Raw genomic sequence first — 22,553 nt, 5'->3', positions numbered from 1 at the left:
TATAATATAGTATCTAAGTTAACAGCGGTATATACAATAATTTTGATGATATTTTAATCAAGTAATGTAACTTTGTTTTACACAAACTGAATGCTGGTGGTACCTACAACATAAGATGCATGCTTGTGTAGGATATATTTGTGAATATTTTTCAGTTTATAAAGAAATTAGCTTCTCTAACTGATCTCTATATTATTAATATGTGTGTGTGTGTGTGGGGGGGGGGGGGGGGGGGGAGGGGGGGAGGAAGCCCATGGGCATAGAGCTTGATAAGAAATGAGCAGATCAGGATTTCCAGTGAAACTTCTTGTTATTTCAATTTTAATTGGACACAACTGCTAAACCTAAGAAATTACGAAGAATGCAAAATGATAGTTCATAAACTATGGGAGACTGAAAAGATATTTCTCTACATTTTCATTAATCTATTGTTCTGTAGTGGCAAATGATGAAAAATGCTTACTATTTCTGTAATGCATTAAGCCAGAGCCCCCATCCCGGTGGTTTCAAACAGCGAGTACTTCAGGAATTCTGACATTGGTGGTGGATTGAGAGTTTGCTGGACAGGATCCCCTCTGAACATTTAACACCTGAAGTGCCTTACACTGTAAAGGCCCCACACATCAGGAGCACTCAGGAATGCTCTCTGCCATGGCTCAGAGCCTGTGTGGAGGGTGCAGTCAGTAGGGAAAGGTGTACTTACTGCCCCCCCCCCCCCCCCTGCCCTATCTTGTGAAGCTGAAACTGTCATGTTGTGGTCTTCAGTCCTGAGACTGGTTTGATGCAGCTCTCCATGCTAATCTATCCTGTGCAAGCTCCTTCATCTCCCAGTACCTACTGCAACCTACATCCTTCTGAATCTGCTTAGTGTATTCATCTCTTGGTCTCCCTCTACGAGTTTTATCCTCCACGCTGCCCTCCAACGCTAAATTTGTGATCCCTTGATGCCTCAGGACATGTCCTACCAACCGATCCCTTCTTCTAGTCAAGTTGTGCCACAAACTTCTCTTCTCCCCAATCCTATTCACTGTCATAGCAACCATTTTTCCTGTTAGTGTTCTGAAATTAATAACAGTAGATATGATTAGTCATGGAAATCCGATTTCTCTGTTTTGGGAGGAGTAATTTTTGTTTATCCATATGGATTGACATCCACAGTGTCTTGTACGTCACAAAATATCCAATCAGTTCTACTAAGAAGTATAACATCCAGTTTTATTAATAATGTTTTATTGTACACTCTTCATGCAGCACATTAAAAGTAGATAGAAATAAAGCATGCAGAGAGTTGTTAAGCTGGGATTAAAAACAGTGTACTAAGTTGTGTAAGTTTAAAAAGTTTTAGAAATATTCAGCAATAGCTCATGTACTATAACATGTTTTTAATGTGTAGGTGAGTGACAGTGCAAAGAAGGAAGCACTTTGAGCAAACTATTAAGTTACTCACATTATGGTGTATGTGCCAAGCTATTTTCATGTGAACATCTCATAAAATCGTGTATGTTTACACTTGTACAAAATTTATTTCCAAGGCGGAATTGTGTAGTCAAGAGAAGAAGTTTGCCTTTGAAACAAAATGAATTGTTGAATCCTGGGTATGGCGGGGTATTTAGAGAGACAGTTCAGGAAAATGGGTCAGAACTTTGTTACTTTTTCACACGCACTTGATGAAAATACACACACGTGAGACTGTGCTCAGCGTTCAATATTTGTGTGTGGTGTTGATGTGAAGCTGCTTGTAACTAATACACATTCACAGCTCTGGTCAGGCATACTGGCAGATGCCTGCAATGGTGCTGATGCCGCACTTGTGCCTAGCCTTGTGTAGCACTCTCACTCTTAACATGAAAGAAATAGCAATGCTGAGCATCTGTAGTTGCGTAGATCGAGTGCCAGTGAGCCTCAGTGTCGAGAGGATGTGTTGATTTGTGCCATTCTTGTTTTCTATTCCTTATTTGACAGTTTGACTCGAAGTGAAGAGTCTACTTTATGTTGTTATTAGTGCAATTTATTTCGTGAGTGGAAGTGTTTGTGTTAAGTTGAAAATGAAAAAGCCTGTAGGTCGGGTTTACAAACAAATTGGACATGACAGACTTTGACAACAGAAAAAATGCAGTTGAGAAAGGCAACTGTGTTTTGGTGGTGAAGCAAAACCATAAACAGTGATGGCGAAGTGTCAGTATCCACATGCACACTCATTAGGAAATATTTGCAGAATGTAGACATAACCAGTAGTGGCATATCAAGAAATACAGTGATATCTTACCAATAAAAGCAACCACTGTAAGAAAAAAAAAAAATTGTGGGTAACATACAGGCTATTTGTGCTGCAGCTTGTGGCGTTGGATTAAGAACTGTCCAGAGCATGTGCCATGAGGAGAAAATCTCCAACATTTGCTTCTCTTCGGAAAAATATTCTACAGCACAACTTTTTAACCAAACTAAACTAGTTTGAGAAAGACATTGTCAGGCATACAGTCTATGAATTTTACGATACTAGCAAGTGCACATCAGAAAAACTGAAAAAAAGTTAATTGAACAAATAAATTTTACTGGCTCTGTTAAATCTATGAGACACATATTAAATGATGCAGGATTTAAATATAAGTGTCCAAATGATGGTAGGTTAAAGTTTAGTTGAACACAGCAACATAGTGTCTTCCAGAATCAAGCTTTTGTGGATGATGAAATTCGCTGCATACTTAAAGGTGTCATGCAACCTATATTCTGTTCGGATGAAACTTTGGTTACTCACACCCACTCACTAAAGCATATGTGGCAGTTTTTGAGCCAAACGGGGGGCATGTAAGGTACCTGTTTGGAAATGTGCCAGGCTGATTATTATGCAAAGGGGGTCAGTGAAGACTGGTTTCCTTAATGAAGAAAATTAGTTTTCAGATAAAGAAAAACTAAAACTCAGGTGCTTGTCGTTCTAAAACTAACACAGGAACACAGATAAGTGTATAAATCAGTTTGAGGCCAATTTTTTGGATTTAGTGGATGAAGGTTCCATCACCACCACCATCAACAACACTAAATGTCATTTGGTAGTCATGAACCGAGCTCCAACAGCAGGAGCTGAAATGTTGGATTACTTATTTATCGGTTATAAGTACTGGTAAATGAAAAGGGTCACCAAGTAGTACACTTAACAGCCTTATCATTGCCACTACAACACGGCTGATCTCATATGGGCCCAAATCAAGAGAGAAGTAACCACGAGAAACAAGTTTCAAACCGAAGATGTTGGGTGCTTAGTTCATGAGGCCTTCGAAAATTCAGAAATGGACAGTGTCAGAAATGTGTTCAGCATGCAGAAAATCTACAGAAAGAACTTATGAGAGACACTATAATGAAGCTTATAATCATCAACTGCAATGATGGCTCAACAACCATAGGTGATGAGAACAGCAAGGAAGAAGAATAAGAAGAATGCCATTGCGGAGAACTTGAGCGAAGACAATTGCGGTGGGACACCTGTTAGATTTTACACTTGTCTCTCAGTTTACTGTGCAGTTACAATGTTAATATTTTGTGAGTAATAACGTAATAAATTATTGTATTGTAAACAAATTAAATCATTAGTGTTTTGTATTCCTTCACAACTAAAACCCATTTATATGACACTGAATTCCAAAGTGAACTGGTGAACTGGTGTGCTCAGTGCCTGTACAAAAATTTGGAAAACAAGGTGGGTGTTTACAATAACCAGTTTGTTGGTAATTTTTTTTCCCACAACTTCAGATTTCAGCTGTCTTATAGCTGGTATTAGTGCATTTAGAATATGTCATATAGACCGATTATGCATTATTATTAGTGTGGTAATCTGCTTGACGGCCTTGGGAGAGCCAGTCCTGACAAAACTCTACCATTTGGTGAGCAAGATGTATGAGACAGGTGAAATACCCTCAGACTTCAAGAAGAATATAATAATTCCAATCCCAAAGAAAGCAGGTGTTGACAGGTGTGAAAATCACAGAACTATCAGTTTAATAAGTCACAGCTGCAAAATACTAACACGAATTCTTTACAGGCGAATGGAAAAACTGGTAGAAGCCGACCTCGGCGAAGATCTGTTTGGATTCCGCAGAAATGTTGGAACATGTGAGGCAATACTGACCCTACGACTTATCTTAGAAAATAGATTAAGGAAAGGCAAACCTATGTTTCTAGCATTTGTAGACTTAGAGAAAGCTTTTGACAATGTTGACTGGAATACTCTCTTTCAAATTCTGAAGGTGGCAGGGGTAAAATACGGGGAGCGAAAGACTATTTACAATTTGTATAGAAAGCAGATGGCAGTTATAAGAGTCGAGGCACATGAAAGGGAAGCAGTGGTTGGGAAGGGAGTGAGACAAGGTTGTAGCCTATTGCCAATGTTATTCAATCTGTATATTGAGGAAGCATTAAAGGAAACAAAAGAAAAATATGGAGTAGGTATTAAAATCCATGGAGAAGAAATAAAAACTTTGAGGTTCGCCGATAACATTGTAATTCTCTCAGAACAGCAAAGGACTTGGAAGAGCAGTTGAACGGAATGGACAGTGTCTTGAAAGGAGGATATAACATGAACATCAACAAAAGCAAAATGAGGATAATCGAATGTAGTCAAATTAAGTCAGTTGCTGCTGAGGGAATTAGATTAGGAAATGAGACACTTAAATTAGTAAAGGAGTTTTGCTATTTGGGGAACAAAATAACTGATGATGGTCGAAGTAGAGAGGATATAAAATGTAGACTGGCAATGGCAAGGAAAGCGTTTCTCAAGAAGAGAAATTTGTTAACATCGAGTATAGATTTAAGTGTCAGGAAGTCGTTTCTGAAAGTATTTGTATGGAGTGTAGCCATGTATGGAAGTGAAACATGGACGATAAATAGTTTGGATAAGACGAGAATAGCAGCTTTTGAAATGTGGTGCTACAGAAGAATGCTGAAGATTAGATGGGTAGATCACATAACTAATGAGGAGGTATTGAATAGAATTGGGGAGAAGAGGAGTTTGTGACACAACTTGACAAGAAGAAGGGGCCAGTTGGTAGGACATGTTCTGAGGCATCAAGGGATCACAAATTTAGCATTGGAGGGCAGCGTGGAGGGTAAAAATTGTAGAGGGAGACCAAGAGATGAATACACTAAGCAGATTCAGAAGGATGTAGGTTGCAGTAAGTACTGGGAGATGAAGAAGCTTGCACAGGATAGAGTAGCATGGAGAGCTGCGTCAAACCAGTCTCAGGACTGAAGACAACAACGACAACAATATGCGTGAAATTGCAGTAGTTATATTTTTTATCCTTTTAAAGAGTTTTTACCTCTGATTTGTGTTGATATCTACTTCATATAAACATATAATACCTGATGTTGTCTATAATAATTCTACACACTGTAGACTGGAAATAAGGAACTGAATGAGAAGGCTTTTTAAAAAAAAAAAAAAAAAAAAAAAAAAAAGAAAAAAAAAAAAATTATACACTTACATTGCTCTAAAAATGATGTGACTGACAAATCCTAAATCAATATTTTTCTGCAAAAATGTAATTATATAATTACATTGATTTTTACATTTGAAGAAACCATTACAGTGAGTAACAGAGGTGCATGTGACTATCAAGTACATGTGAATCACAATCTGGCAACAGCTTGCCAACAGCCACCAGTTAGTACACCTGGCCAGAGCTGTACACTACTCAGTTACATTCTGCACTGCTTGATATTTTTGAAACTGTTTGTAAATCAGTGGATAACAGGGAACACTTCATGCTGTAGCTCCAGATGGTCCACTGAGAATAAAAAAAAGAAAAACTCAGAAGTGAGTTTTGAAAGATGGTTTGAGCCATTATTGCTTCATTCATCGACAGTCATTGTGTGCTGAAACAGAGGAACTCAGCTATTGTTCTACTCTACAATAATGGACGTAGACACAACAAAAATTCTACAGATTTGTCAGTCTCCTCTGTAATGTACAAGATGTTCACTAAACTTACACCAACTATATAGGAAAAAAATGCATTTTATCATGGAAAGAAACAAATATGCTTTAGAAGTGAATGTGGCATATAGAACAGAACAGTGAGCACGAATTACCACTTTAACCGGGATTCCTAGATTTTGAGAAAGCTTTTGACTCAATTTCTACAAAATCTATGTTGACAGTCTTTGACAGACAAGGCACTGACTCAGTCTGTCTTTGTATACTGGCTAACATGTAAATTAACGCTATAGCTTCCATCAGACTTCATCAGAACAGAGCAATTCATAATTGAAAGTGATGTGAGACAAGGAGATTTTATATCACCAATACTCTTCTCAGTAGCCCTGAAGGAAGTCTCCAGGTTCATGTACTGGAATAAAAGACACACAGTACTTATTAAGAAGTGCATATGTATTTAATTTTATCAAAAGGAAAAATACACTTGAGAAAGCTGTGAAATTACACACACACACACACACACACACACACACACACACACACACACAGAGAGAGAGAGAGAGAGAGAGAGAGAGAGAGAGAGATTGGCCAGTGCTTCTTTCCTCGAGGAGGTAAACTTCTGGTACTGCTGATAGACACATTTAAAAGTGAAGACTCTAATCCCAGTTTTCTAAACTATTAATTCCTCCCAAACTATTAACTCCTCCCAAACTATTAATTCCTTCCAAACTATTAGCTCCTTCCTCAGGGAGGAAAGAGGGAGATGTTGGGGAAGGTTAAAAAGAAGTAGTAAATCACCCAGACTCCAGGATGACTGGGCCTACATATTGTGAGCAGGAAAAGAAACAAAGTTCCAACAGCGGGGATTAGTTTTTTGTGTTTAAAATGTGTCAGTACTGGAATTTTGCTTCCTGGAGTAAATATTGGCCAGACATTTTGCTTCTTTGTAATTTTATATCTAATTTTGCACTTTCCCATTCGTTCTTGGATAGGCCTACATACTGTACAAATAAAATGTTACTCAACTACATTTTAAACATTGCTTCTTTCTTCCTTCACAGCGGTACCCGTTAGCAGAGAAAGCATTTCTTGAGGTTTTAAAACTAGACCCCTCTTGTGAAGAGGCTCGTCAACAGTTACTGGAAACACAAATTTTAGAGATATGTTCAAACCATCCATTTACGGAGCTTCAGGCTGCTGATGCACTTAATGCAACAGGGACAGTTGAGGTACTGTAGTACGTAGGAAAGCAATCTCTAATTCATTATAATACATGAGTACATAACTTTAGGCTATAGTGTCTGTGTAATATTTCATGTCTTAAATTAAGGCTATTTTAAATGAAGATAATGATGTAATTTGATTCTACTTGTAGAGTAAAATATTCGTACAGTATTTGGCGTTGCAAGAATTAATTTGAGGGAAGTATAGTACTTCTTTAAGAAAAGTGACAATTTTTGTGTACTACTACATTGATACAAAAGCAATGAGTGCTCATTTTAGAAAGGAACAATTTGACTTGGCATATAACAAGTTTCACCAAGATTGGTCAACTCATTGGCAGTAGATGAACAGTGTACTACAGACTTGAAATTGCTCTCTGTCATAAAAATGTAGTGTAAGAGGTTTGACTCAAAAGTTATTAAACTCATGTTGCTAATTTGTGTACCTTCCAAATATGTTAAATTAATGATGTCTTTCTACAAAGCAGAATCTATTTCAGACCACACACATCTGTGTTAATTCCTTTGACGGCCTAAAACATTTCTTTTAGTCATTTTTCTGTAAGCTTACTTATGAATTCCACCATTTTCCAGCTCCAGAGGATGCAAAAACATATATGTAGTAAACTGCTTGTCCACTGCCTCAGAGTTCACTGAATTTGGTGAAACTTCCCGCAGTTAAAGAGGGGGGAGACTGAACATCTGTTGTAATATTGATTACTGGTTTTTCTCTATTGAATGATTATGTTCATATTGAAAAATAGTCTGCAAAGTGCAGTTTGAAAGAACACCGACCGAAGTCACAGAAGACATATTGTCTTCTATTATGAAACTTGAACACCATTTAAAACACTTGTACACCAATAAACCATGACAAATAGCTATTCAGTATTTTGAGCAGTCTCATTTGTTTAAGTTGAAGTAGTGTATTCTGTTGCCTGCAAAATGAACTTCTGTAGAAATGGCAATAAACCAAAGTGTCTGCTACAAACTGTTGAGATTTTAGTGAGGAGAGAATAGCAAGAATCATGTAAGATTGAATGCTTTCACAACTGTTGTCAGTTACCATTAAATTTTGACCACCTATCAGTTCATTGCTTCTATCATTGTATTCTCCCAATGTTTCAAATCTGTGGTGAAGTAATTTTCCAGAATTGAGTAAGGCACATGGTAATTAGAACACATGCACAAAAACAGAAAAATGGTGAAAAATATTATTATGCAGCAAGTAGTTGCTTCTTATGCAACAGGAGGAAAGATACAAGAAAGGGAAAGGTTTTGTAAACATAAAGTTGTAGCAATGAGAATTAAAAAAAAAGGAATTATTTTTTTAAATCTATATATTTCCAAATTGTTTACAAAATAACCTTGTCTGCTTCAAAATACTCTCAATTACAACTAATGGATTTGTCTCACCTGTGCTTCCACTGTTCGAACCTTCTTTTTTTTTTTTTGTAATCATCTTTAGAAATGGCTGACAGCTCCTGCCTCATTTTTTTTCCTTGACTTCTTCAGTATTCTCAAATCATTGTCCTTTCATGCCCCTTTTCATACTTGGAAATAAGAAAAAGTCACATGGAGTAGGCGGGCAAGTAAGGTGTGTGAGCAGAACCCTGCCATTTTTAGCAAAAAACTGTCCAACAGAGATGGCTGTGTGAGCAGGTGTGTTGTCGTGGTGGAAGAAAAAATCTCCTGTCTGCCACAAATTTGCTGAACTGAGCTCCAAGATAAACCACTAATCTCTGACTGTTGATCATTTGTCTGTCGACTGCCTGTGAGCACAAGCTCTCAAATTTTTTCAATATTTCCATTGATTTGGCACTAAATTGGCAGCAAGGGGGACGTTTTCTGTCAGCTACTTGAAGAAAATTAAAGTGAGCATACCCTCTTTTGTTCTTTTCTAAATGTCAATTCTTGAAATGTGTATACCAGAAGAGCAACATTTATTGATAATATTTTTGTTATTTGAAGATGTGAACCTGCCCAAAATGAGCTCAAGAATGTTGGAACAGTCGGAATTGTATATGCTAGGGAGATGTGTATAACTGGTTTGAATAGTTTATATTCATTTCTATGGACAACTAATAAACATTCAATTGACACGCCACAAAATCTTAAAAATAGTTAGTTCCGCATACTGGTGATTAAGTCTTAGCAGTTCATTGGCAAAAGTGCAAGAGTGTAAAACGTAACCAGCTTTTGTCCTATATTTAAATTATTAACTTGCTGATTGTTGTAGAGATGATTGAGGTGTGTAACTAAGATTTAATGTAGTTATTCCACTTAAAGTGGCATCTGGGTTCAGTTTTGTATAATGTAAGGCAGTTTGCAACGGGTTTGCCAAAAACAGTAGTTGAAACATACAGAATGCTTTTAAAATATGTTTATTGCATGACGACACAAATAAAACTGACATGGGTTTATTACCAAAAAAACTGACATAAGACTGATTCTCCATGGCTACTGCTGTAGCTGCTTGTATAAGAGGCAACAATTACCTGGTCATGTTATGTATTGTTTAAACTGAACACAGTTGAATTTACAATTGCTATTTATATGTTTTCATAGAGCTGGTTATGGATTTTTAACTTTACAAATCATGACAATATCTGTAATAGTTACTTTAGTGAAATATTCACTAGTAACAATGCCTTAATTATTTCTGTTAATTACTTTACAATTACTGCACAAATTTTGTTCCTAATATGAATCTTGCATCTTTACAGTGTCTCTATCATAATTACTTTTTCTCTTCTGTGCATTAATTTTACAAAGGATAATTTAGGGCTATGTTTACATTATGTTTGAATATTTTTGGCTTGTAATAGGATCTTTTTATAAATAGGTCAGCATTGGATATTACTTGTTTAATTGCATGATAAGTCTACTAGTTTTCATAGATACAGTAAGCTACAAATGTTTACAGTTTAAACTTCTGCACACATACATCATCATCATCTTGGACAGTTTCCAGCCACTGGCTGGGTCTGTCGGAAACACAAGCCTCTCCATCGTGTTCTGTCTTTCCACCATAAGTCCAACCCCTCGTCCAAGTCGTGGGAGATGGGCAACGGCACAAAGTAGGGGACTGCCTATAGGGGCAATGTACAGCGGGGACTTCGTGTGCCCCAGGACCGCTACAGTAGCTGGGAAGGTCCTATGGGAACCCTGAAACGTGACGGCTAACGGGGCTCTGGTGAAGCTGCAATAGGCCTAGCAAGCCAGTAGTGGATAAATCAACTGCTTTTAAAAAGGGAACATGCCTCGGATCTGCACACGTACAATTTCCCGTAAACATCAAGTGATAGTGTCACAATCTCCAGTATTTGTGAAACCGCACTTGTCGTTTGATATTGTTCTATTCTACTACATTACAAATCCCCCACTAAATGTATCACATTTAAGAATTATTAGCGAGACTTTTGTCATGGCATACATGCACCAGAATGGGAAGTTTGCTTTTCAAAGTGACTGTAGTGTCTGTATCTGTTTGTGAAATAAAATATTGAAAAATTCTAACCTATTGCTTACATTACATTGACATTTTATTCAAAGTTCAGCTTTAACATTACAAGGGTGGTTTGATAAATCTGGTAAAATAGCAAGAAAACTGTTTCTTCAGTAAACAACTCATATTACTTCTCAACAACTTCCTTTGAGGGATATACACTTGGTCTAGTGATTCTCCATCTTTTTCATCCCATCAGAAAAATAGTTTCTGTCAAACTCTGCAAAATACTACTTGAATGCAACTAACACTTCCTCATTTGATGAAAATTTCATCCTGACAAATCAAAGTTTCAAATTAGGGAACAGGAAGAAGTGCTTGGGGGTTAAGTCTGTTGAACTGCGTGGATGAGGAACCAATTCAAAGCCCAATCATGCATTTTCACCATTGTTATCACTGATGTGTTGGATAGTGCATTATTCTAGTGAAAGAGCACTTTTTGCATGCTAACCTTGGTCTTTTTTAGGCCAACATAACTTTCAAATGATACAACAATAAAGCATAACGGGGTACTGTTATGGTTCTGTCTTTTTTTAATAATCTTTGAGGATTATTCTTAGAGAATCCCAAAACACAGTGGTTATCAATTTAGCAGCTGACAAAATGGTCTTTGTCTTCTTCGGTGCACTTTCACTGGCTTTTATTTTGACTGTGGTGTGTAATCATGAATCCAGGTTTCACAAATGGCCACAAAAAGTCTAGCACATTATGGTTAAACGTTGCCAGACACTGTGTTGAAATGTTATGCTAGAAGCACATTTGGTCAACTGTGAGCAGTTGTGGCACCCACTTAACAAACAGCTTCTTTGTAGCCAATTCCCCATGCGGGATGTTATGCACTCACTCATTTGAGATGCCTACACCTTCAGTAATCTCACTAATTTTTATTTGGTGATCTTGTATTACCATATCAAATATTTCGTCAATGGTTTCCTTTGTGGGGACCTCAACTGGATGGCTGAGGCACACTTCATATTCAGTGCTTGTCCAATCATGTTTAAATTCATTAATCCAAAAGTATATTTGTCTTCAGTTGGTGCAGCATGAACTTCATCCAGTTCCATTTTGATTTGTGTGACAGTCCAACCCTTCAAATGAAAATGTTTAATAACAATATCAAACTCGGTTTTCTCCATTTTCAATTGCAATCGACACACTGGCCAATTCCATACTGTTGTCAATAATGAACTGTATACTGTACATTTTTTAAATTCTTTGTATGATCTTTGGAACAGTCAGGCTTATCAGCCATGAAAACACAGCAAAAATGTTCCATTCTATCATGGAAATTAACCAGACTTATCAAACCACTCCCATCAGTGTAAAAATTATTAACGTATATTTTTCTTTTATAAATTCCTTGTGAATGCCCTTCCTCCACATCCTGAACTCACAAGCACATTCAAAACTTGTATTTGAAGAATCACCACTCAGTATCCCACTTATCCTATGATATCTAGTGCCAATGGAAAACCTCTGTTTGTTTCTTCTTATAAATAAAATTACTTTCAAAGTGAAATTTAACAAGCCCATTTGATAGAGTGGTCACAAATTAGTCTAGTCTGATATTTGGTTTGTGCCTGTCTGCAGGTTAATGTGTCTCTTTACAGTAAGTACCAATCTATCTTTTCCTTGCATTGTTGACATTCCAACCTAGAGATTCCCTTGTTGGATTCTCTTCAGTAGTCTAGACTTGTTACAAGAGACACTTAGTTGGTGCTAAATATTAGGTTGCAACATCGCTTTATTCCAAACATTTCCCACAAAATGAGCACTTGCCTGTGAAAGGCAAAGGTCCCGAGTTCGAGTCTCGGTCCGACACACAGTTTTAATCTGCCAGGAAGTTTCATATCAGCACACACTCTGCTGCAGAGTGAAAATTTCACCCTGGAAACATCCCCTAGGCTTTGGCAAAGCCATGTCTCTGCAATATCCTTTCCTTCAGGAGTGCTAGTTCTGCAAGTTTCGCAGGAGAGCTTCTGTGAAGTTTGTAAGGTAGGAGATGAGGTTCTGGCATAAGTGAGACTGTGGTTATGGGTTTTGAGTCGTGCTTGGGTAGCTCAGATGGTAGAGCACTTACCCGCAAAAGGCAAAGATCCCGAGTTCAAGTCTTGGTCCAGCACACAGTTTTAATCTGCCAGGAAGTTCCATTTTCCACAAATAACTATTCTAACTATTCTACTATTTTCTTCATTTCAAAATGTACCATTATGAACGCATCAGATGTTGTCAGCATACTTCTTCATATTGTCATCTCACACACACACACACACACACACACACACACACACACACACTCACACACACACACTAAATTCTAAAAACATTCATGATTTTCCCAGGTACACACACATACTACATGACACGACTGATCATCACACATACCACAGTGCAGAATAAACTTTTGTAACACATAGCAATCTTACCTTATTCATCATCTCCAAAATACTATAATACAACCTATACTTCATCAGCATCTCATTAAAATGTGAATAAAGTCCCTTGTCCATTCGAAACTAGACTATGGGTGTTTCATTTATGCATCTACATATCCGTCCCTCTTACACCGTCTCAATACTGTCTACCACCGTGGAATCCGTTTGGCCACTGGCGCCTTTTACACTAGCCCAGTTGAGAGTCTCTGCAGAAGCTGCCAAACTTCCTCTGTCCTACTGCCGTGACTTTCTCCTCACCAGATATGAATGCCGTTTGTGTGCCTAGCGTGGCCACCCATCCTGTGCCTCCTTCTTAGATGATTCCTTTGATCACCAATATGGGGTGCATCCCTCTTCTCTGTTACCTCCCGGTTTTTGCTTTCAGCTCTTGCTCCAGCAGCTTAACCTCCTGCTACCTGCAACTTTACCGGTGGGTGTGAACCTTTCACCACTTTGGCTTTGTCTAGCTGCTTGGCCTTCCTTCACTTCCTAAGGACACTCCTCCAGTCTTGATGTATTGCTTTCAGTTTCATGACTACGCATGGAACTTTGTGACTTTGCGTATGCCACTGGCTTTCAGAGTCACCGTGGTATTGAGTGTGCCTTCATCATTGGTTCCGACGTTTTTTGGTACCGGCTTCTGGGACACTGCTCATTATTTATAGCAGAGCTATTTGCCATGTATCAGGCCACGAAATACATCTGGCAACACAGGTTTCTCAACTGCATCATCTGCTCAGACTCTCTTAGTGCCCTTCAAAGCCTCTGTGTGCTGTACACCATTCACTCCTTAGTGCAATGGATCCAGGAAAGCTGTCACTTGCTCACTCTTGATGGAACCACTGTGATGTTTATGTGGCTCCTGGTCACGTCAGTCTGACAGGAAATGAGGCCGCTGACACTACTGCCAAGGCTGCAGTCTTCATACCTGAGCCTACTAGGTCTTACATTCCCTCCGAAGATCTCTGTGTTGCAGTCTGTCAGCAAGTGGTGTCACTTTGGCATCACCACTGGTTCTCTCTTCATGGAAACAAGCTCCAGGTTATTAAGCCTCTCCCAGCGACTTGGATGACCGCCTCTTAGCCCTACTTGGATGACCGCCTCTTAGCCCTCACACTGCAAGGAGATCATTTTAACTAGGTTGCATATTGGGCACTGTCTTTTTAGCCATCGTCATTTGTTAAGTGGTGCTCCCTCACCACTCTGCAACTTGCACTAAATTTCTGACGGTCTGCCATTTCCTGACAGAATGCCCTTTTTTCAACCGCTTACTTTCTCGTTTGTGTTTGCCATATGAGTTAATGGCCACTTTATCTAATGACGTGCGGGCTGTCGACTTCGTTTTACTTTTTATCCGTCATAGCAATATGACAAAGGCCATTTAATTTTTATTTCTGGACCTCCCATCTCTCTCTGACGTATTTTATAGACCTTTCTTCACAACCCTGTTTTTAGCTGTCTTCTCTTCAGTTGATTGAGATTAATGTGTAGTCGTTTTTAACTCCTCTCTTTGTCTTCCTGTTCTACAGTTTTGACATGGGCGTGTATGACCATAGTTGTTTTTGTGCCCTAAAACAAAACAAAACAAGACAAACTGGTATGCCTTCATGTGAGCAGTAACACGTCGAGTAGTCTTCATCCACGGCTACTGTTAACACCCATTGGTTGACAATATCCAGGATCTCATTTCTGATCTCTGCCAAGTTGGATGATCGGTCATCTTCATCTTGGCGGTTGGTCATCTTCATCTGGACCCCTGGTCACATTGGATCCCAGGTAATGAATATGCTGACCCTTTGGCCAAGTTGGCTACCAGGATGCCGACTTACGAGATTGGGATACAGGAAGTGCACCTTCGGTTGACTCTATGCCATCAGTTTTCGGAAGCTTGGAACACAGAATGGTGTGCCCTGGTTTCTCAGAACAAATTGCAATAAAGGGGGCCATGACCATATGACAGTCTCCAGTCTTCCTTTTTTGCTCTCCACATGAATCCACCACTCTGTTGGATTTGCATTGAACGCACTAGGCCAACCAATGGCTACATCCTACAACATGAGGATCCCCTCCACTGTCAGTGTGATAACCATCTGATGGTGGCCCACATTCAAGTGGATTGCCCTAATTTGGCTTCTTTATGACAAAATCATAAAATTGCTGACATGTTGCCTCTGGTGCTAGTGGACAATGTCAAAGCAACTGATCTTGTTACAGGTTTTGTTCATGAAGGCGATTTCTACCTTTCAGTGAGGTAGGGCACTTTGGCCTCGCTGACTTCTTAAGGAATTGGACGGGTGCCCATTTCCCGCTCTAACTTAGTGGGCCCTATATTTGCCTCTTTTCAGTGACCTGGCATGGCTTTTGCCCTTCCCATCTTTGCATTTTTCTTATTCTTTTACATTTGTTGTTGTTTTAATTTCTTCTTCTTCTTCTTCTTCTTCTTCTTGTTCTCTTTCCTGATATTTTGTCAGCTTGTCTGCATTGTTAGTCTTTCTTTTATTAATGGAGGGTGAGGAAACACTGGTCAGATGCAGAGGATTCCTCTCCCACTGTGTAACATGTCCTGGTGGCTTCAATCTGCTTTCTGGGTGCAGTAACTCACCCATCTTACTTCTTCTCACACCTCCCTCACTTCTACTTGCTTCAGTCTCTTGGTTCTATTGCTTCTCGGATCAGGTTCTTCAAAATTTGTCTTCTGTATCCTTCACCTCAGAGGACTCATTGCAGCTTGATGCATGTGGGATGGAGGGACCAGTGACCTTGTAGTTTGGTCCATTTAACCCATCAATCCAATCCAGACCAACCCAATCCAAATCTCTACATTTCATCATCATGGCATATATAGACCTACCTCGACATAACATCACTATACTCATAGACAACTTCTCTTATTTTAACATAAACGCTAAACCTTACTGTCTCTTCATTATAGAATGTTCATATATGAGTTTAAAAAAAAAGAGATCAGAACCAAGGGCTGGTGCAAAAGATGAGCACAAGGTGATAAAACTGGTGCAGGAATACCATCAGAAGGAACTCCAAGCAAAGAGAGTAGTAAAAGAAGGAAAGGAGAAGAGTTGCGAAATATTCACACAGAAAGTAGACGAAGACAGCAAGGGAAACCAAAAACTGGTGTTGAAAAGTAAAAGATGTGATGACAGAGAAGATATACAACTGATTGAAGCAGATGACTGGAATATTGTTTGGCATGTGGAGGACATCAGGGAAGTGATGAAGAATTATTTTGAGACCTTACTGTTTGGGGACAATGAACAAGAAAGTGACATCGAAGTCAAGTAAAGGAAGAGCAGTATCCAATTTTCTGGGCAGAAACTGAAAATGCCCCAAAATAAGATGAAAGGTGGGAAGGCAGCAATAATAGATTAGTTGATTAAGGCAGCTGGAACCCAAGGAATACAGTGGTTACATCAGATGCTGGACGTGATAGGGAAAGAGAAAAAAGTGTGAGATGATTGGAAAAAGGGAATTACAATACCATTGTTTAAGAAAGGAAGCAAAAATAATTGCACCAACTACTGACGAATCACACCGCTGTCACATTACCTTAAAGTAATGGAAAAGATCATAGAAAAGAGACTGGGAAAAATCCTAGAACATAAGTTTGAGGAACAACAGCTAGGTTTCGGGAATTCTAGACCTTGTTTTTTCCGTGAGTCAGTTGACGGGGAAGTATTGGAAAAAAAGCAAAGGATCTGATGATAGTGTACCTGGATTTGGAAAAAGCATATGACAATGTACCAAGGGGTAAAATGCGGAAGTGGTTGAGAATATACAATGTTCCTGAATCATTAATTTAAAAGGTTCAGATAGTATATGAAGGATATGAAGGTTGTGAAAAACTGTACAAGTAGGGAGTGGAAGATCAAAATGATTTAACACAAAGAGAGATGTTCAGCAAGGCAGTTCACGTTCCCCATTACTCTTCATTACACTTATGAACACAATCATGAAAGTAATCAAGGAAGTAGAAAATGAACATCTCAGTGCTTTTGATTTTGCTGATTACATCGTCATTTGGAGAGGGATGTAAATGGAAGGTTCAGAGGAGGCTAGATTATTGGAATAAAAAATTTAAAGAATTCAAGTTGATTGTGAGTAAGAGCAAGACAGTGGCAATGAAGGTTGGTATGAGACCTACACCGTGAAAGATACTGGAAAGAGAGAAGTTCGAATCTGTGAAAAGTTTCAGTTATCTCGGTAGTGTCAAACAGGAAGTTTTAAACAGAGTAGCAAAAGGGTCCAGTTTCTTCCACCAAGTACGAAACCTAATCTGGGACAAAGGAGCCCCTTTAAGTGCTGAACAGACCCTGTATAAAATGTAGAAAGAGAAACAACGCAAAAAGAAGAAAGTATATCTCATTTATGGCAGAGACAATGCTGCAGGCACAGTCACAGTAAGAGGTCACCATGAAATAGCAAACTAGATGCCGTACCAGTTCTTCTTCTCCCCTCCCCCCCCCCCCCCTCCCACATATGGATAAATCCCTGCCAGGTGCTAATAACAATTATTCACATGCACACTTGATTTTGAGATCATTGCCATTATTGCACTCATTTTGCTGTATCAGATACAATTATCTGCACTGTATATGGCAAAAGTCAATTATAATATCATCAATAATGTATAAGAAACTAAAACTATGAGATAAGGAAAACCCTGGCAGTGAAAGACTGCTGTTGGATATTAAGCTCGAGAATTGGATATATATTCCACTGCTGTGAAATATATTCCAAACAGTCAAAATAGTAAATAGTCTTTGCCACCAGATGGTGTTGTGCAAATTCCACAGTATTTCCTCAGAGCAACTATCCGACATCTTCAGGTGGTTCAACCTTGCTGGCGCCTAGGTACGACTGACGGTATCCGCATGTCAGTGCCCTGTTTATAGAACACGGTCACGAAGAAAGTGCAGGGGCGGAAATCACGCTTGCACAGTGATTAGCAGATTGGTTGTGCCATACTAAAATGCCCTCTACTGAAAATCACAGAGCGACCCTTCTGTTTGTAAACATAGCGTAGAGCGCACGTGCAGGAGGATCACGCTCTGATTTTTGGCAGAGGGCAAATCATTGTGCACATGTGATTTCTGTTCCTGCGCATTCCATATACAGGGCATAAAAGTGCGGATACCATCAGTTGTACCTAGTCCCCAGTAAGGTTGAACTACATCAAGATGTCGGACAGTTGCTCCGAGGAAATATTGTGGAATTTGCACAGCGTCATCAGGCGGCAAAACTATTTACAACATATTTGCTGGGAAGCTTGAAGAGTCAAATAAAAACATTTTATGACTGCACAAGCAGGGCCAGTGTTAGGGGGGAGGGGATAAGTGGGGCAAAGGTACCCCGGGCACAGGTCCCCAAATGGGGCTCATCGGCCCAAGTGCCCAAATCAATACACAAGAAACGCAAGTTTAGTATCTGCACTATGATTTTCAACCAAAGTCTGGGGGAAGAGGCCCTCACTGAGCCTGCTGGATTGTTTAAAAAACACATATACATGCATAACTTGTGATTAAATTGATGGAAAATACTGTTGAATTTATGTAAACTGTGAGCATTAAAAAGACATTGTTTGATTTTTTTTGCATTAAACTTTGCTGAGTTCATCCAAAAAACCAAAGTTTAAAATGAAAAATTTTGGGAAGGAGCCCAAGAACACTTTCCCGGGGCCCGTAGGTCCTAGCGGCCCCCCTGAGCACAAGGTGGTCACCAGCCAATATGTTAGGGGAGTAGTGTGAGAAAGAGGATGAAGAGATGAATAAATTCTTGTACAATGATTCAAGTAGGAAATTGTTTATTACCAGTTAATATTACTAACAAATAAAATGAATATCTTAAATGACTTAAATTTAAAGGAAATTAGTAAAAACACAATCTTCACAGACTTTTTGTAAATTCCTGCTACACTTTGTCAATGAAAACTTCTTTATTGTCAAAAATTAATTTTCTGCAGGTGCCCATCATTGCTGGGCCATTGAGATGACTTTCTACCATCATGCTTCTCAACCAAGTTTTTATTCGTCTTAAACTGCTAATAGACTGTTCGGCAGTGCATGTTGTACAAGGGAGAGTAATCAAAATTTTCAAAGCTTTTTGTTTCTGGAAAGAAGTTTTTCGTTTCTATAATTATATCACAAATAGTTAGCTCCTCTTGGTTCTGTGTATTCCACCATGTTTTTTTCCAGTTTCACTTCTAATGTTTGACAAATCATAAAATTCGGCAAAGGTTTCACAAGCTCCTATCAGTTGATCAACTGATATGGTTTTAATTTGTGTTGGATGTAATTTTGGTAAAGTGAATGATGGAGTGTTTTCATTAGCAAAACACACTTCGAGAGAGGTAATAATGGAGTGCAAATAAGGTATTGTAAATGACCTTCTCCAAAACTCCAATCAATTTTTTGCAGGAGGGTTGCTTTGATGTTGCTGACTTCCAGCAATACATGGCATTGGTTTTATGTTTTCAAGACCGATTTTTTCTGCAGTGCCCATAGCTTATTTCAAAATCTTGTCTGTTACTTTTTCTGCATTGTCACAGTTAATTTTCAGCAACTGCAAAATTAATTTTGTGTGTTGCGAGGCCTTGACTGTGTCTAAAGTTATGGACTGCAGAATATGAACCACAGTTTCCATCAAAGCAGAATATTTGACAATTAAAATTACGCTAACAATAAACGGTAAGCCAGAAGCAGCCGCATGGCACTGAAAAGCGTATTTTCAGGTCAAATTGTTTCCTTCACTTGATGAGATTTCTAAGGCTTCTGTTATAGTAGGAAAATACTCCTTGAAAGTCTGACGTTTTTGTGCTTTTCACTCCATCTTGTTTCACACAACAATGAAATATTGGATATAAGCTTCCTCCTGGGCAGTGATTCACGAAAAAAATTAATAATGTGTTTGATGGTTCCCATGGCATTCCAAATACCAGGAAATTTGTTGAGATCATTGATCACTAGATTAAGTTTGTACGAAGAGCAGTGAAAGATTAAAGCTTTCGTATATTTTTTGCATAAGATTGCTTGAACCGCTGTGTGTTTACTGGCCATTGTTGAACAATCATCAAATCCCAAACCAACACATTTTGATGGGTCAAGATTTACTTTTGACACAAATTTGTCGATCTGTGCATCTAGAGCTTTCAGCTTGACAAAGCCAGAAACATTTCTTCATTGAAATACCCATCACCAATAGATAACTGTTGGTTTCCAGAAATATCAGCTGTTTCATATTGTAATATACTGAATGATTCAGCCTTTTTTCACATTCACTTTAATATTAGCCTAGAACATCCCCACATATTCCAATAATTTCATTTTGGATATGGACTGATCGATAACTTGAATTTTTTTCCCTGTTCTCAATATGGTATTTCAGAACTATGTCTCCTGCTTCAGTCTGTTCCTTATATAACCCTTCAATAACTCCGTCACCATAGTACTTACCTCTAAGAGCAGTGGAACATTTCCAGACTGGCTAAAATATGCTGAAGTTAAGCCTCTTTATAAGAAGGGGGATAAAGAGATACCATCAAACCATTGATCAATTTCACTTTTGCCGGCTTTCTCAAAAATATTTGAAAAGGTTGTCTTCAAGTGTCTCCTTAAGCATCCGACTGCAAATAATGTATTGTCCAAGTCACAGTATGGACTTCTTAAGGGTTCTGATATAGAGAAAGCTATTTACACTTACAGTGAGAATGTACTTAATTCATTAGATAATAAATTAGAGGCTACTGGTATTTTCTGTGACCTGTCAAAAGCCTTTGATTGTGTGAACCACAGCATTCTCTTGAGTAAATTAGAATATTATAGCGTCACTGGCAATGCTGTGAAATGGTTTGAGTCTTATCTATCTAACGGGAAACAAAGGGTGTCATTGTGAAATACCTGTGCAGTAAACAGTCAGTCCTCATCTGACTGGGAATTAATTACATGTGGTGTTCCTCATGGTTCCATCTTGGGTCCATTGCTTTTTCTTGTGTACATTAATGACCTCTCATTTGTTACATTGCCAGATGCTAAGTTTGTTTTGTTTGCAGGTGATACAAACATTGCAATAAGTAGCAAGTCAAGTACAGATTTAGAAATAGCTGCTAATCATATTTTCACCAACATTAGTAACTGATTTAAAGGTAAGTCACTGTCACTAAACTTTGAGAAAGATCCACTATATGCAGTTCAGAACGTGCAAGAGATTTTCTTCCAGCATCTGTATAACACATGAAGACACATCAGATCGAAGAGGTTGACAGTGTTAAATTTCTGGGATTACAACTTGATAATAAATTCAGTTTGGAAGGGGGAGCGCCTAAATAAGTCTGTATTTGCAGTGATAATGATGTCAGATGTAGGAGATATAAATATAAAAAAAACCTGCATATGTTGCTTATTTTCACTCTATTGTGTCATGTGGGATCATATTCTGGGGCAACTCATCAAACCAAGCAAAAGTTTTTAGGGTGCAAAATCATATGATAAGAATCATTTGTGGTGTAAATTCAAGAACATCATGTAGAAACCTGTTCAAGGAAATTTTGTATTCTAGCCACTGCTTCTCAGTATATTTATTCCTTAATGAAATTTGTTGCAAGTAATACATCTCTATTTCCAACCACTAGTTCAATACATAGCTTCAATACTAGGAATAAGAACAATCTACATAAAGACCTAAAATCACTTACTGTGATCCAAAAAGGGGTCCAATATTCAGAAACACACATTTTTAATAAATTGCCAGCAATCACCAAACACTTTGTTTCAAATAAACCACAGTTCAAACAGAGTTTGAAAGACTTTTTGATAGGCAGCTCCTTCTACTCTATAGATGAATATCTTAACAGGGACTGTTAAGCCAGCTTAAGTAAAAATGTCTGTTAGATTTCAGTTTAGACAGCACTTGGCCACAACAGTCAAGATTAGGTATTTTGTGTATGATAAATTTATTAATAGTGTATAACAATGTTAATCGGGCAGGTAGCTTAGAAAATTTAAAAGGGAAATGGATAGGTTAAAGTTAGATATAGTGGGAATTTGTGAAGTTCGGTGGCAGGGGGAACAAGACTTCTGGTCAGGTGACTACAGGGCTATAAACACAAAATCAAATAGGGGTAATGCAGGAGTAGGTTTAATAATGAATAGGAAAATAGGAATGCGGGTAAGCTACTACAAACAGCATAGTGAACGCATTATTGTGGCCAAGATAGATACGAAGCCCACGCCTACCACAGTAGTAAAAGTGTATATGCCAACTAGCTCTGCAGATGACGAAGAAATTGAAGAAATGTATGATGAAATAAAAGAAATTATTCAGATAGCGAAGGGAGACAAAAATTTAATAGTCATGGGTGACTGGAATTCATCAGTAGGAAAAGGGCGAGAAGGAAATTTAGTAGGTGAATATGGATTGGGGGTAAGAAACGAAAGAGGAAGCCGCCTGGT

The 22,553-nt window shown here is 38.4% G+C and overlaps 1 protein-coding gene across 4 annotated transcripts in view; it reads left to right on the top strand.

The window, feature by feature from the left end:
• Positions 1-22,553, top strand: part of LOC124787767 — an 82,404-nt gene that overhangs the window by 20,303 nt on the left and 39,548 nt on the right. For all 4 annotated transcript variants that reach the window (XM_047254652.1, XM_047254653.1, XM_047254655.1 and 1 more), the window contains exon 4: positions 6,988-7,155. In XM_047254652.1, coding sequence (XP_047110608.1) covers positions 6,988-7,155 — 168 coding nt within the window. The remainder of the gene's footprint in view (positions 1-6,987; positions 7,156-22,553) is intronic.

Source organism: Schistocerca piceifrons, chromosome 3 (genome assembly GCF_021461385.2).
Source record: "Schistocerca piceifrons isolate TAMUIC-IGC-003096 chromosome 3, iqSchPice1.1, whole genome shotgun sequence".
Taxonomy (NCBI): domain Eukaryota; kingdom Metazoa; phylum Arthropoda; class Insecta; order Orthoptera; family Acrididae; genus Schistocerca; species Schistocerca piceifrons.
This window is presented reverse-complemented; position numbering and strand designations above follow the sequence as displayed.